This window comes from Vulpes lagopus, chromosome 18, assembly GCF_018345385.1.
Source record: "Vulpes lagopus strain Blue_001 chromosome 18, ASM1834538v1, whole genome shotgun sequence".
Taxonomy (NCBI): Eukaryota; Metazoa; Chordata; class Mammalia; order Carnivora; family Canidae; genus Vulpes; species Vulpes lagopus.
The window spans coordinates 34984044-35000163 of NC_054841.1; the positions used below are offsets into that span (position 1 = coordinate 34984044).

A 16120-nucleotide genomic window follows, 5' to 3' on the forward strand; every position below is an offset into this window, starting at 1 on the left:
TAATTCCCTAATTTCATAGTGTAGAACACTGAAAGGTTAAATGAAACTGTGAAGTTAAATTCTATAGAGGAAAAAACTGTGTAGCCATGTTTTTCATCCCTGCATCTGTTCCCATGCCCCTAAATTAATCTAATGGAGAGCCATCCCATCCATAATACTACTGTCGGGAAATTCTTGGCCTCTCTAGTTGAATACCTCATTTTTATCACTAAAACCAGCCAATCAAGATAACATTTTTCAGCAGCCGTGGGTTCAGAGTGCATACCCACACCTCTTCCTGCCTGCCAGATGGTTCTCTGCCAGTTCGTCTATACCCATGAGTAAACCACCACATGCATAGCTGGCATGTACATGATATTTTCCTCTCCTGTGTGCTTTGAAAGAAATTAAAATCATATACCTTAAACCAATACATTAAATGTCAGTTACGGAAAGAAATAAAAATGATGCAATTCAGAAGGAAACCACAATATACACATTGTAGAATTTTTTTAAAGCTCTGTTGTTGTTTAATGCATGACGTTCCTAACCAGGAGATTGATGGATGGGCCCCCAGGGGCAAGCTGAGGCTGCAGGGGGTGGTGGTGGTGTGGGGCTAAAGGCTCCAGGCTAAAGCCCAGCTTTGAACGCTAGCTCCTCCACCCTAGCTCTAGTTGCCTGGCGTCTGTGGTAGATTCTGGGCCACCATATTGTGCTTCATGAAATGAAGACCACAAAATTCATCACATTGGGTTTGTGGTGGCAGCCCAGGAAGGACAAAAAGGAGTGCATCTGAAGGTACTTCATAAACTGCAAATTTCTGTGCACAGGGAGGTTTAAGAAAAGCTTAGGACCTCATGGTGGATCACACACAGAAGCCATGCAAGAATCATTAAGTGCTTTGTCCAAAATGGGCCTTTACAGAGTTCAGGGAGGCAGCTAGGGCCCTCATGGTTCATACCAGACACATCAGCCCTGGCGGGGCTCCCTCCTAGGAACCTTCCTTGTGGCCCCATGACACTAAAGTTTTCCCTTTTTTGCCACAGCTGTCCGATGGCCCATACTTTCACAGGGAGAGGAACAGTCTCCAGATAGAGAGGTCCTAACAGGAGTTGTACCTGTATGCTCCATTTCTTTGCAGGATTTTCTGTTTCACCCTGGTTCACATGATCAGTGTCTCTCTTTTTTTTTTTTAGATTTTATTTATTCATGATGGATACAGAGAGAAAGAGGCAGAGACATAGGCAGAGGGAGAAGCAGGCTCCTCCTGGAGATCCTGATGCGTGACTCGATCCCAGGAAGGATTCCTTGGGATCATGCCCTGAGCCAAAGGCAGATGCTCAACCATTGAGCTACCCAGGCACCTCTCAGTGTCTCCTTTTATGCACCACTGTTTATTTTCAGAATGCATTCACAGACAAGGGCAGTGCTCCTCTAGCCTGAATTCTGTGCTGAAGTGTTTGAGTGATGTGACCAAAAACCTAAGTCCTGTCAGAGGGGCTAGAAAAATAGGATTGTTGAGTTCGGCAGCCTAACTTGGAGATGCATTGACCGTAGCATTCAGTCATGTGTCATCATTCCCTCAGGCTTCCCTTTTGCCCACCCAGAGGCAAAGGTCATCACTGACAAGAAAGAGGGAAGAAATCTTCTCAGTTGTCTGTCTCTCGGCTCTTCAGTGATGGAGTGGTCATAGCTGGTGGTCACAGGGCTGGCTCACCGGATGCATTCCTGGGGAATGAGGGCATCCATGAAGCTCTGGCTTTCACTACCTTGCCCTTGTGGTTCTCCTACTCATCTGCAGGGACTTGTTAAAAACTTCTTGATGGTGTGTCTGAAGACTGGGCTTCTGTAAAGAGGCATTCTGTACCTTTTAGGCTTAGGGTGACAAGCAGTAGCTGCTTTATGGAGAACATCAGTGTGCAAAGCACATGGACACCCTCTGAATCCATCAACACTAATGAAACATTGGGAACCTTTCTGGAATTTCCTGTCTGCTCTCTGGGCTGATCTCTTGGGAGGCTGTGCCATTGGGCTCAGTAAGTGTGTTTTTTAGTAGGAAAGTGAGCAGTAGTTTATGATAGACTCATTTTAAAAAATGAGCAAAAGTGTACAAATGTGGCATTTCTATAATTTCTAATGAAACAAAATAGAGCAAGTTCATTTTTCAAGTCTGCAGGCTTTCAGAGGAAATAGGGATTGGTCGATACCAAACTAGTAGGATTCAAGGATGCACACTTTTTGTAGAACTTTCTCAGATTAGGGATGCCTGGGTGGCTCAGTCGTTGAGCATCTGCCTTCAGCTCACAGCATGATCCCAGGATCTCGGATTAAGTCCCACATCCGGCTCCCTGTGAGGAGCCTGCTTCTCCCTCGGCCTGTGTCTCTGCCTCTCTCTCTCTCTCTCTCTCTCTCATGAGTGAATAAATCGTAAAAAAATAAATAAAAGATTAAAAAAAAAACTTTCTCAGATTGGAACATGTCTTGAATTCTATGACATCTTATAGTCAGCCATTTTGCTTTCTTGCTGGTAAAGAAGATAATGGATTATTGAACGATTGATGCCACGTTGGGTGTGATGAAATAGGTTGTCCTTCCTTATGACCCCACCCTCTGATTCTTATGGCTCCTGTCCACCCATCTAGCTGAAGACCCTTCTCTTCCTCCCTTGCTTTCCAAGGCCACAGAAAATCCTTAGGTCCCTTCACTTGTCATTGGCTTTGGCTTATGCCCATGCCCACCACACAGACTTGGATTCTTGGAATGAATTTATTTTCTGTGCCAAAAAACACCTGGCAGAACCAGCTACATAGTTTGTGGGGCACAATGCAAAATGAAAATGAAGTCCTCCTTGTTCACAGATTAAGAATTTCAAGATGGTGGCTGCAAGAGCATTAAACCAAGCAGAGAGCCCTATGGGACACAGGTCCCATTGGTGCCTGGGGATCCCTGGACCTACACAGCCACTAGTGAGTGACAGCCTCTGCTGCATTGCAGGCCACCACAGGCCAGAACAGACACACCTCGAAGACAAGCTAGCTAGGGTCAGCCCCAGGCCAGGGCTTACCTCGTGGCCCTGTCAAACTTCTACATGCTCTCTTTTATTTTTTAAGTACATAAAATGAATACGTTACACCAAAGGTTGCCTGCTTTGGAGAATTAGACTCCATTTTCTTACCCTTTGCTCCTGGCATTTCTTATTTTGGATCAGTTTACTCTCTCAGAGATTAGTTTTCTAAGTAGATATGGAAGCAGGGAACATGGAAGAATGTTTTTGGCACTAGGAAATCATCAGTATCACAATTTTGTATTTTTGTTGAGAAAGGTGCCTTCAGAAATGGCTCTGGGGAATGGAGAGTACTCCAGGAAACAAGGAGAGTCTCCAGGAAACTACTGCCCCTGTTGCTCTCAGGATGCAGAATCCCTCATTCCAAATGTTCCCTGTCCTGTGACAGCCAGAACCATCACCTGTTATCTCCCCTTGGAGCTAATGTCTGATGCTGATAGGCTCTCCTGGAAGTAGTATGTGTAATATTGTAGTTTCTCATCTCATTACCATCCTAGGGCTTCAACTTTTGCTCTATCATCATGTTTTCCAGTGGCTAACACTAGCCACAAAAAAAGGCCCAAATCAAAAACTCTGTAAACACAGGAAACCATCTCTTTTGTGCAGTTAGACAGCTTTTAAACTAACATTTAGGGTTGCATTCTCTTGGAGACAGGGGAAAGTTCAAAATCACCTTTAATATTTGAGCAATTCTGAAAACTCTCTATATCCTTGATTTAAAAATCATTGTTGTCCCTTGGAGGTTCTTCATTGATGATTACATCTCTAAGTCGAAGGTGGCGTTATTTTCTTTAACACTTTTTTATTGGAACGTAGAAGATAGCAACAAATGACAACTTTGTGAAAACCACAAAAATGTGACTTGGATTCTTTCCTTAAGGAGAAATATCACACCTCAGAATCCTTTTACGTTGGAGTTTAAAAGATAATAAATTTGATATCATCTAGAGTTAAACTCAGTAAAAGTTATGCTTTTAAAGAATGGGAAAGATTTGATCCCTCTAATTTTGATTCTTTTACACTTAAAACTAAACCTATAGTTTTGGGGAAAGTGCTTTTATCATCCCTTACCTGCTGCTCATATTAGTATGGAATTTCTCTTTGGTTATAGTTCTTTGTAACAAAAATAATTTTTCTTGGAGAGATCAAATTGTCTGATACAAGTTCAAACTGGGGGGTTATGGAATCTGGGTGAGGTGTAATTATGTGACTATAACAAAAGGGCATAAGGGGCAGACATTTGTGTAGTTAGGTCAATTTCAAAATATTTTCCTTACCTCAAAAAGAAAACTCCTACCCTTGTGCTCTTACCTCCCAGGATCCCCTGATCTCTATTCCCAGATGTAAGCAACTGCTGTCTACTCTCTCTCTTTATATTTGTCTGTACTGCACATTTTATAGAAATGGATTCATGTGATACGTCTTTTGGGACTGCCTTCTTTCGCTTAGCATTATGTTTTCAAGGTTTATGTTGTAGCAGATACCAGTACTTAATTTTCTTCTATTGTTGAGTAAGTTCCCATTGTATAGATATGCTACATATTATATATATCCATTCATCTATCAATAGGCATTTGGATTGTTTCTGTCTTTTGGTTATAAATAATGCTGTTATAATATTCACATACAAGTTTTTGTGTAGACATGTTTTCATTTTTCTTGGGTATATACTAAGAGTGGAATTACTGGGTCATTTGGCAACTCTGTTTAGCTGTTTGAGGAACTTCCAGACTATCTTATAATGTGCTGTGTCATTTTACACTCCCACCGACAATGTATGAGGGTTCCAATTTTTCTATGTCCTTGTCGACACTTAACTATTTGACTTTTTTACTATAGCCATCCTAATGTGTGTGTAACATCTCATTGTGATTTTGATTTGCTTATCAAATCAAAATTAGTTATCAGTTATCCCTGGTAACTAATGATTCTAAGTAAACATCTTTTCATGTCCCTATCAGCCATTTGTTTCTCTTTTTTGGAGAAATGTGTATTCAGATCACCTGCCCATTTTTTAACTGGGTTATTTGTTTTTGACATATTGTAGACACAAACCTCTTATCAGATAGTTATGATTTGCAAATACTTTCTCCCAATTCTGTGGCTTGTATATTCACTGTCTTGATAGTGACTTTTGAAGTGCACAAGTTTTATGATAAGGCCAAATTTATCTTTTTTCTCTTGTTGCTTGTGCTTTTGATGCTATGTCTAAGACCCATTGCCAAGTCGTGAAGATTTATCCTTACTTTTTCTTCTAAGAATTTTACCATTTTGGTTCTTATATTTAAGTCTTTGATTCATCTCGAGTTAATTTTTGTATATGGGTGAGAGAAGGGGCTAATTTTATTCTTTTGCATGTGGCCATTACAGTTGTCCTAGCAACATTTGTTTAAAAGAATATTCTTTCTCCCATTGAAAAATCTTGGCATCCTTGTCAAAAACCAACTGATCAAAGATAAATGAATTTATTTATAGACTCCCATTTCTATCTCATTGATTTATATGTGCATCCTTACACCAATCAAGTGTACTGCCTTGATTACTGTTGCTTTGTAGAAAGTTTTGAAATTGAGAATTACGAAACTTTCAACTTTTGTTTTTCTTGCTTAAGGGTGGTTGGGCTATTCTTGGTCCTTGAGTTTTAGGATCAGCATGTCAATTTCTTTTTTTTTAATATTTATTTATTTATTTATTTATTTATTTATTTATTTATTTATGAGAGAGAGAGAGAGAGGCAGGCAGAGACAGAGGCAGAGGGAGAAGCAGGCTCCATGCACCGGGAGCCCGATATGGGATTCGATCCCGGGTCTCCAGGATCGTGCCCTGGGCCAAAGGCAGGCGCCAAACCGCTGCGCCACCCAGGGATCCCAGCATGTCAATTTCTAAAGAAGCCAGTTGGTATTTGGATAGGGATTGAATCAGTATATCAATTTGGTGAATTGGTGCCACCTTAACCATATTGTCTTCTGATCCATGAACACAAGATGTCTTTCCATTTACTTAGATCTTCAATATCTTTAAACAGTGTTTTGTAGTTTTCAAAGTATATGCACTTACTTTGTTATATTTATTCCTAAGTATTTTATTCTTTTTTGTGCTATCATAAATGGAATCTTCTTAATTTCACTTTTGGATTTTTCATTGCTGGTATATAAAAATAAAATTGATTTTTGTATATTGGTTTTGTGTCCTGCAGCCTTGCTGAATTCATTTACTAGTTCTGATCTTTTTTTTTTAAAGATTTCTCCATTTATTTTAGAAAGAAAGCGTATGAGGGGCTGAGGGGCAGAGGGAAAGAGTATTCAAGTGACTCCTCACTGAGCATGGAGCCCAGTGCAGGTTCAGTCTTACGACCCATGAGATCATGACCTGAGCCAAACCAAGAGTTGGACTTTCAACTGACAGCCACCCAGGCGCCCCCTGATCATTTTTTTAGTAGATTCCCTAGGGTAGATTCCTTAAATAGATTCTATGTACAAGATCATGTCCTCTGTGACAAGAAGTTTTACTTATTTCTTTCCATAGATACCTTTTATTTCACTTTCTTGCCTAATTGCACTGGCCAGAAATAGGGAAATAATTACATCTTTATGTTTACCTGCCTCTAACTGAAATTTCATGGTTCTTTTGACTGTGAACATAGAAAACAATCTACATTAATATTAACAGTGTTATTGTTATAGATCTCACAAAATATTTTTATGCATATCAGTACTTTGAAGTTACAGTTATTAACTTGTCATCCTATCTCATAATTCAATGCAGTAATTAAAACACAAAGTAGAATATCATGTACTCTCCATATTTTAATAACTATAGCTCATATAAATGGTTTTTCGTTGGTTTTTTTTTTGTATTTTATTTTGTACATATAAGAGTAATTATCTAAAGAGATCCATAGCATAAAAAACTTCGAGAGAATATAATAGTATTAGGAAACTCTAGATGTCACTGAACCTGAAATCTAAAAACATCCTTCTTTTCTGTCTTCTCTTCAGATTAGGAAAGGAAAAGTTTCTTCAGGGAATCTTAGAATTCCCTGCCTAAAAGCCTAGCTCCTAAAGTAGAGATGGTGGGGAAGGGAGTACCTCATGTCCTGAAGCATGAGGGTTTTAGTCATTGTAAATACAACTAATAAACTCTTTCTTTGCTTTTGTCCTACCAGGTACCTCCTCAAACCAGATTTCATGAGACGGCCCGATCGAACCTTTGATCCGTTTTCTGAAACGCCTGTCGATGGGGTTATTGCAGCCACTTGCTCAGTGCAGGTAGGGCCCCTGCTTGTCACAGAATTGTAAAAATGTGTGTGCAAATGGTCCTGGAAAAGCCTTAAGGAATCACATTGAAATATTTAATGTCACTCTATACAATCCATGTGTTGCTCTCAACTTTGGGATTCTCCTTCTTTTCCCTAAGGATACGTTTTGTTCACTAGTAAAACCATTAGCTACTTTCAACAGAAGACACCAGATCAAAAAAAGTGCCTAGTAGAGGATGTGGAGCAATAGGATTCATTGCTGGAGGAAATGCAAAATGGTACAACCACTTTGGAAGCATTCTCTTATCCTATAATCCAGCAGTCGTGCTCCTGGGTATTTACCCAAATGAATTGAAAACTTACATCCATACAAAAACCTACACAGAAATGTTTATAGTAGCTTTATTTGTAATTGCCAAAAATTACGCCAAAAAGGACAACCAAGATATCCTTCCATAGGTGATTGGATACACATAAACTATGGTACATCCAGACAATGGGGTATTATTCAGTACTGAGAAGAAGTAAGCTATCAAGTCATGAAAACACATAGAGGAAACTTGCATGCATATTACTAAGTGAAAGAAGCAAATAAAAATACTACATACTGGGACACCTGGGTGGCTCAATGGCTGAGCCTCTGCCTTCGGCTCAGGTTGTGATCCCAGGGTCCTGGGATCAAGTTCTGCATCGGTCTCCCCACAGGGAGCCTCCTTCTCCCTCTGCCTATGTCTCTGCCTCTCTTTCTCTGTGTCTCTCATGAATAAAGAAATAAAATCTTAAAAAAATACTACATACTATATGGTTCTAATTACCCGACATTCTGAAAAAGTGAAAATTGTAACAGTTTCACAGATGTGCACATAGGTCAAAACTGACCTTATTGTATTCTTTAAAATATACAGTTTATTGTTTGTCAAATTTTACATTGAAAAACTTTCAAAATTGTGATCTATTCAATATATGGAAAATCCCTGCTAAATGGCTATAGTCCTTTGGAAAGTAAATGAAAAATAGTCTGTCCATGGCTTTATAATAGGTGGAATTTAATGCTGGTCTTTACAAATACATAGCACTGACCAATGTTAATATTGGTAAGGGATAACACCCAATAGGCAAATAGTAGCACTGCTTTTTTCTTCAGTGCATCTCTTTCCAAGACTTATAAAAGAATTAAGTAATGTATGGGAAGGCAGAACTTCAGAGCTGTAATGGGACATATTCCAACCCAACACTTTGTTTCATAGATGTGGGCATTTCAGTGGAATTAAGCTGCTGTGGACGTTATTTCTTTGTATTACAGGATTCATCATTTTTTTCTTCTTTTTATAGACAGTTGTCAAAGGCAGAACCTCTATCCTGAGCAGTTTTTTTTTTCGGCATAGAGTAGTTGCTCACTAATTTTTTAATTGAGTAAGGAATGAATACATTATTTCCACTGATAATTAAAATTTCTGAAGATAAACCAAAGATTTCTTACTTCCAGATTATTCATTGCTCTTGACCATTACACAGACTTGACTTCTCTCTCACTATATTTCTGTGTCGCTGCAGGTCATATCAGGTCAGTTTTTATCAGATAAGAAGATTGGTACGTACGTAGAAGTGGATATGTATGGGTTGCCCACCGACACTATCCGTAAGGAATTCCGAACTCGCATGGTGATGAACAATGGACTCAATCCAGTTTACAACGAAGAATCATTTGTGTTTCGGAAGGTAGGGCATTTCAACGTGTCAGACTTGCTCAGCTAACCTACAGGCCACATGTTAATACAAAGACAACATAGACACTACATGATATAGGGGCAATTATATAACTCAAAATGTCTTCTTTTTCTCTTCTTCCAATAGATAAGTACTTTAGATGTCTTACGATTTTTACTCCGTTTATCTCCTTGTCCATTTGGTTCTCCATTCCTCCCGCTAGGAGCCCACCTTCTGTGTGGCAATGCTTACATTCCAAGTGTGCAATCTCCTTAGACTGTGTCCTCACTGGTAGACATCATCATACACTGGAGAGTTCTTTTCTGCCCTGGCAGCAGCTGGTAACTTACAGTGCTCCTTTAGCCAAGAGGACAGGTAGGATGGTGCACTCAAAACTAAGACCAATAAATGTCCTTAAATATATTAGTTGGTATTGTCCTGTGCCTCTAGAACGTCTGGTACGTGTTGCCATCCCTCCAGTCTGTGCTTCTTGTGCTATTTTGGGTTGGTGAGGGGAGGGAGCAGTGGAGGGGATTTTTCCTAATATTGTATCTTGATCTCAAGACCAATCACAATCATACTCTGTAATGATTCAGTTTTAAATCTTGTAATCATTTTTCCCTTTGTTTCTCTTTTGTCAGCATAAGATGTATTAAAAAAAAAAATCCATGCACTGGTAGTGCTGTCTCCCGATACAGCTATTTTTCTCTCTCACTTGCTCTGTTAGCCTAACCAAAATAGTTTCTTGCTGATGCATTAGCCACCACAGGTTTCCTGGTGTTTCTGCTCCATTTGTATGTCATACAACACAGATAATTGGCTTATTATCTTAACAAAAATGAGGATTAACAGTTTCAGAATAGACTAACTGGTTTACAGAAACCAGATTACAGAAGATCAGTAATTCAATGAAATAAGCCAATGTGAGATTAAGGCTCTCCCTGTAATGTGAGCACCGTTATCCATGCAACCCACACTGCAACCTTCTCTCCTTCGGTCAGGGTAGGATGTAAATTGCATACATAGCTGTCATGGGCCTTCCCCCTCCTAGGTTTTTTTTTTTTTTTTTAATATATATATAGCCGGTGTTCTTTGGCAGAATGAATAATCCCTAGACACATTTCTAGAAATTCAGCAAGTTGACTTCAGACATTCTTTGTTTTCATTAAATAAGGAGACATCAAACTTGGTTTTACGTATAGTATTACTAGCCCCAGAAACAAGATGCTAGTTCTGCATCCTTTACTGTTGTTCAGAAGTTAAATTGCTTTTCATTGGTACCAAGTGCTTTCACTTTTTATTCTCTCTTGTTTTTAATATTTTTGTTCTTTGTACTAGTCTCACAAGGCAAACTCCCTTACACCAATGAGAAACAATAGAGTAAATAAAGTTGAATGAATTTTAGCTTGATTTCTCCTCTTCATCTTCACAAAATTGGATTAAATTATAACCTCTAGGCATAAATAGGCAACTGATCCATTGTCTAGTTTTAGATACAGTACTCAGATTAGCCAAGATGTCTTGGTTATTCTTAGCCAATGAGTAGTCCTTCTTGATTTAAAACATTGGATTTTCTTTTGTCATGTTGCTATTTGATATCTGAATCAGAATTCTGCTTTCTGAGCTCAGATTTTATGTCTACTTACTCATTTTGAAGATGGCAAAAGTAGATGTCTTGAGTATATATTAACCTTTGTAAGTGCCCCATCTCACTTTATCTAATATCCCAAAATATTAAAAACTGAGGAGTGCAAGAAAAAGGAAGAATCCAAATTTCTACATACATTGTCCTTTATACACAAAGCATTTCTTCAAGATACTTTCCATATTCTTAAAGACAGACAGAGCTAGATGTCAGAAGCAGCCCAAGTAGGAGGCAGACCACGGGATTCAAAGGCAAGAGCCCCAATTCCAGGCCCAGCTGTCTCGATCTAAGAGATTAAGGGAAGTCACTTGATCTCTCAGTGTCTCCTTTTGCTTGTCCATTCTATGCATGGGGATGTGGAAAGATCACAAGGGTTGGACCAGTAATCTTTCACATATGTTTCATCTAAAATTTTTGATGAGATGATTTCCAGGAAGCCTGTTCAATTACTTTCTCAATGGCTTGGACACTACAGCTTGCACAGTATCCTTTAGGAATGCAAACTTATCATGGGCTTCTTTTTACCATCAAGGCATATTTAAGAACAGTGTGGATATGGTTCAGATTCCTAGAGTTGGGCCTCTTGGAAGCTGCTTTCCACAATACCCATGAGAGCTACCATTCTTTGTTTGCAGGTTATCCTCCCTGACCTGGCAGTCTTGAGAATAGCAGTTTATGACGACAACAATAGGCTGATAGGCCAGAGGATTCTTCCGCTGGATGGCCTCCAAGCAGGCTATCGACACATTTCCCTTCGAAACGAGGGAAATAAACCATTATCACTGCCAACAATTTTCTGCAATATTGTTCTTAAAACATATGTGCCTGATGGATTTGGAGGTAAGTTAAACATGTGAGTACAGAAGTCCTAAGTTATAGGATTATAAAATATTTTACCAATGGTTAAAAAAAAAAGTCTGTTCCTATCCATGCTGCCATCCTTGTAGCCTTGAAGAAATCAAGGATAGATAGTAACTTCAGGTTTTCTAGGAAGAAATGACAGGGCAAGGTTGGATTATCTGTAAGATTCTTTCTTATTTTAAAATACTGTAATTTTATATCATTTATCAATTTTTACAAATATGTTTGTGAAGGATTTACTTACACCATCATCCAAAGGGAGAGAAAGACATAAGTAATATGGAACCATATTTATTTTATTTAAATTGAACTAAAATTTTTAGTTTAAATTGAACTCAAATATCAACATGCCTGGATTTTCTTCCAAATCCTCTAAAGAGTTCGTTTTCACACACACACACACACACACACACACCACACACACACATCCCAGTCCTCCATCCACAGAAGACTACCTTTGGTTTTACTAAGGTAATCAATGGGAGAAATCAAAACCTGAACCAAATCATAGGGTTTTTCTTACATCCAAATATATTGACTTTTTATAACCCTTAATTAAGCCAAAAACATTTAAAGGAAGACCGAGATCCTCTGTATTCTCCTAAGGAAACAGAATGATTGTGTCAAATTAACCAAGGGTGGAAATTCTAATTCTACTCCTTCCTGGCTGGATGACCTTGGGACAGTGACAACCTCTCAAATTCTCATTCCCTGTCCTGTAAAGATACTCCTACTCCCTCCCTCATAGCATTCTTGTGAAGTGCTCATCATTATAGTACATGACATAGCAAGGCTGAAAAATGTGTGCACAGATATATATGTGCTATCAATACAGATAAAATTTCTGTAGTATGCTGGAACACATCACAGTTTTGTTTGGGGAATGTGGGGTTATTTCATGGGGGTTTTTGAAATAATGCTTGTATCTCTGGAGGGCAGATTTTCTCTAACCCTCACCTTTAACAACCAGATTGCAGATTCAAGAAGAGTGTGAACCATGAGGATTTTTGCAGTTACCAAATTCAGAGTAAAGACTCACTCCTCCTCCTCCGCCTCTGCCTTTCATTTAAAAAGGAAGCCTATATTAGAAGCCAGAACATACTGTAGCTGATAGAAGAGCACATAAAAGAGTCTGGGTGGGGTGCTGTAGGGCTGGTTAAGTGGATAATAAAGAGACAGGAGACCTGTACTATGTCTTTCCAAGCATCAGCAGATGCTTGGAATGAATTACACCATGTTCCACATACTTGAGCTTAGCAAGTAGGCAGTGCATAATACCTAATGCATTTTAGAAATGGCTGTATAAACAAATATTGTGGAAGATATACAGGTTTTCTCTCTGCATGGGTTAGTTTTCAAATGGAATACTCTAATTTAGTCCAGGGAAATGGGCAGTTGGAATAAGAAAGGGAAAGAACTAATTTGTTGAGTTCCTTCTTCATGCCAAGCACTCTCCATAGAGCCTGGAAGTTGTAGAGAAGGAAAGTGGGTGCATGTAGGTCTGTGCTGAAGAAATGTCTGTATTTATAGGGCAGCTCATTCCTAATGTTGTTATTTGTGTATGTATTGATTCTGCTTAATCTCTTTAAAATAGTCTCATATATTTTTACATAAAGAGATGAATCTCTTTAAAAATAGTCTTATGTATTTTTTTCCTAATGTATCACTGTAATGACTTTTTATCAGAAGCCTTTGAAATTTCTATACTGTGTTATCATGGATGGGATTCCGCAGTTGATGTCTTAACCGAAATTTGATTTTCAAAGACTGTTTATTCAAAATTTTCAGTCATTTCTTTTGAATGTAAAGAAACCAAGGATTTACGTAAGCGACTTCCCTTAGGAGAACAATATAAGAATATGAGAACCGTCTTTTTCTAACTTTCTGATTTTCTTTATGGCCTCTTGACTTATACAGTGTGTTGTCCTTGTTCCATCTGCATAACTAATCTCCCACATTCAGATCTGAACAATTATATGCTGAGCCAGCAGAGTAGGAAATCTATAGAGTCCCTGCTCCCTAGAACATTGATAGACTATGTTGATTCTATAGGAAGAAGTTCAAAATGAAACTCTGCAGTCTTGCATGCCAGCATTTTCTAGGGAAGAAAAAGTAAATTGTTGATACATAGCTCAGATTTTTATATGGCTGAAGAAAGATAATATGGATTTATTCATTCCACAAATATGTTTAGTAGGTTTTATTCTATAAAAGGTAAAATAGGGGCACCTGAGCAGCTCATCGGTTAAGCAGCCAACTCTTGGTTTAGGCTCAAGTCATGATTTCAGGGTTGTGAGACTGAGCCCCAGCTTGGGCTCCTCACTCAGCCTAGAGTCTGCTTAAGATTCTTTCTCCCCCCGTCTTCCTCCCCTTCTCCTCCTTCACTCCTCCCCCTGCTCACATGTGCACATGCTTGCTCACATGCACCCTCTCTCAAATTAAAACAATCTTTAATTTTAAAAAGGGCACAATAGAGAATATATGTATCAGAAAGAGATTCTCCCAACACAAATAATAAAAGGGTCATCCTTAAATTCACCACCCAGAGAGAGCTCTGTTGCCATATTGGTCCCTTTACTTCCAACTTCATTTCTATTTTAATTAAATGGATCTTATAGTACATAGACTTTTGGACTCATTACTTCTGAGAGTTTATTTCCTCTTGACAGAGAATATTTTTATTATCTGTATGGGATTCCATTTTATGTATTATCCACAGTTTAGTTATTGATAAACATTGAAGTCATTGTGCCTGGGAACCCTAAATGTAGAGCTGATCATGATCATTTCCTGAAAATGAAATCTTTGAAGTGGAAGGAGTTGTATGTATATTTAAAGCTTTAGATACAGATTGCCAAATAACCTATCAGCAGTGTATGAGATATAACTTTTGTTAACATATACTAGTTCAATCAGTAAAAACAATTTCTTAGTATATTGATTTAAAATGTTTTTCTCAAAGGAAAAGATGTAGCCAATTCTTATTTAGTACCTACTCTATGGGTAAGAGTTACAAAGTTGAAAAAGTCATCTATGCTTATCCTCAAGAGTTTTCCAACCCTGTACACATGTACAAATGTGCATTTACATAAATAAGTGTAATTTATATAATTGATTTTATAAGTGCCCATAGGGTAGTACCCCAGAGGGTGTTTAGAGCATTTAACAAAGAAGTGCTTAATCAGAATGGGGTTGAGGGGGACGTGGCTATTTGAACCTTGAAAGATGACTCACAGCAGAGAAGTAAACTAGTATTCTCTCTAGACAGGGAAGCAGCCAGGCCAAGGCCTTGATAACAAAAGTGCTGAACTTATTTACTTATTCTGAGAAAGCTGAAACACAGAGTATATGATGCTAAAACTCAGAAGTTCTGGTCCATGTTTGAGGATGCATCCTGAAAAGCTAGTGTTACTTAGCAAGAGAGGTATGCTCTTCTTGTTGAATAGTTTTGGCATCTTAAAATACTCACATTTTCAGGACACTAAGTAATTTGGTAAATTATATTTTCTTAGCTTTCAGGTGGGTCAGTTTGTCTAAAATCACTTCACAAGTTTAGATTAATTACAGAAGTAAGATCTCTTATGCCTGACTAAGCTAATGAAATCTCAACTTTTAAAATTCACCAAATACTTAACATAGGAATTGTGTCTTTTAATCAGATAGCTAAAAGTGAACAATTTTTTAAAAAATCCATGCTATAGTTTCACACAGCATTATTTGCATAAAAAAGTCAGAAACAACCTCAGTCTATCAGTAGAGATTGGTTAAACATGGAAGGCCATTCTGTGGAAGACCATGCATCTATTAAAAACAATGACTTGGATCTCAGTGTTCATAATAGAAAGATGACAGTGATTTATTATGAAGAGAAAAAGTAAGTTGCAAAGATCCCATTATTACATGAAGACCCTTAGTTATCTGTTTATACATACACATAAAGTAGACAAAAAATTCTGGTAGGATATAAACCCACCTTTAGGAGTAGTTATCTCTTTGAATGGGGGGTGAGGATTTAGTGGAGCTGACCCGCTGCATTGGACAACTTCCAGGAATATCACAGGGAACACACTATCCCATATGGTAGGACTCTACTTATTACTTCTGGATCATTTAGGTAAGCATATGTAACCTCTGGCAATTTTTAAAAATTGTATTTGCCCTATTTTTCTATAATAACTGTGTTATATGAATATAGCAAAAAGAGTTTATATATATATGTTTTATTTTGAATTTAGAAAAAATAAAATAAAATTATCCTGCTACCTAGGTAGTTCTTTGATAACATTTTAAATAAAAGAAAGACATGAGTGTCTTAAAATAGCATAAGATTATAAAACATAAAGCATATCTGTATATGTGTAATAAATATGTATATCCACAAATGTACAGGGTATATGTATATGTGTATGTATCACATATATATTTCCTTTTCAATTTAACTCCAAAAGATAATATAATACTGTTCTATGCTTTGCTTTATTTACAACTATATCTTGGAGAACATTGCTGTTCTATGCTTTGCTTTATTTACAACTATATCTTGGAGAACATTCCTGACAATGCATATGAGGCTTTTAAATTATTTTTAAAGGTTGTATGCTATTCC

The 16120-nt window shown here is 37.9% G+C and overlaps 1 protein-coding gene across 14 annotated transcripts in view; it reads left to right on the top strand.

The window, feature by feature from the left end:
- Window positions 1-16120, top strand: part of PLCB4 (phospholipase C beta 4) — a 417242-nt gene that overhangs the window by 356671 nt on the left and 44451 nt on the right. For all 14 annotated transcript variants that reach the window (XM_041733173.1, XM_041733165.1, XM_041733160.1 and 11 more), the window contains 3 exons: window positions 7209-7311; window positions 8856-9020; window positions 11289-11493. In XM_041733173.1, coding sequence (XP_041589107.1) covers window positions 7209-7311; window positions 8856-9020; window positions 11289-11493 — 473 coding nt within the window. The remainder of the gene's footprint in view (window positions 1-7208; window positions 7312-8855; window positions 9021-11288; window positions 11494-16120) is intronic.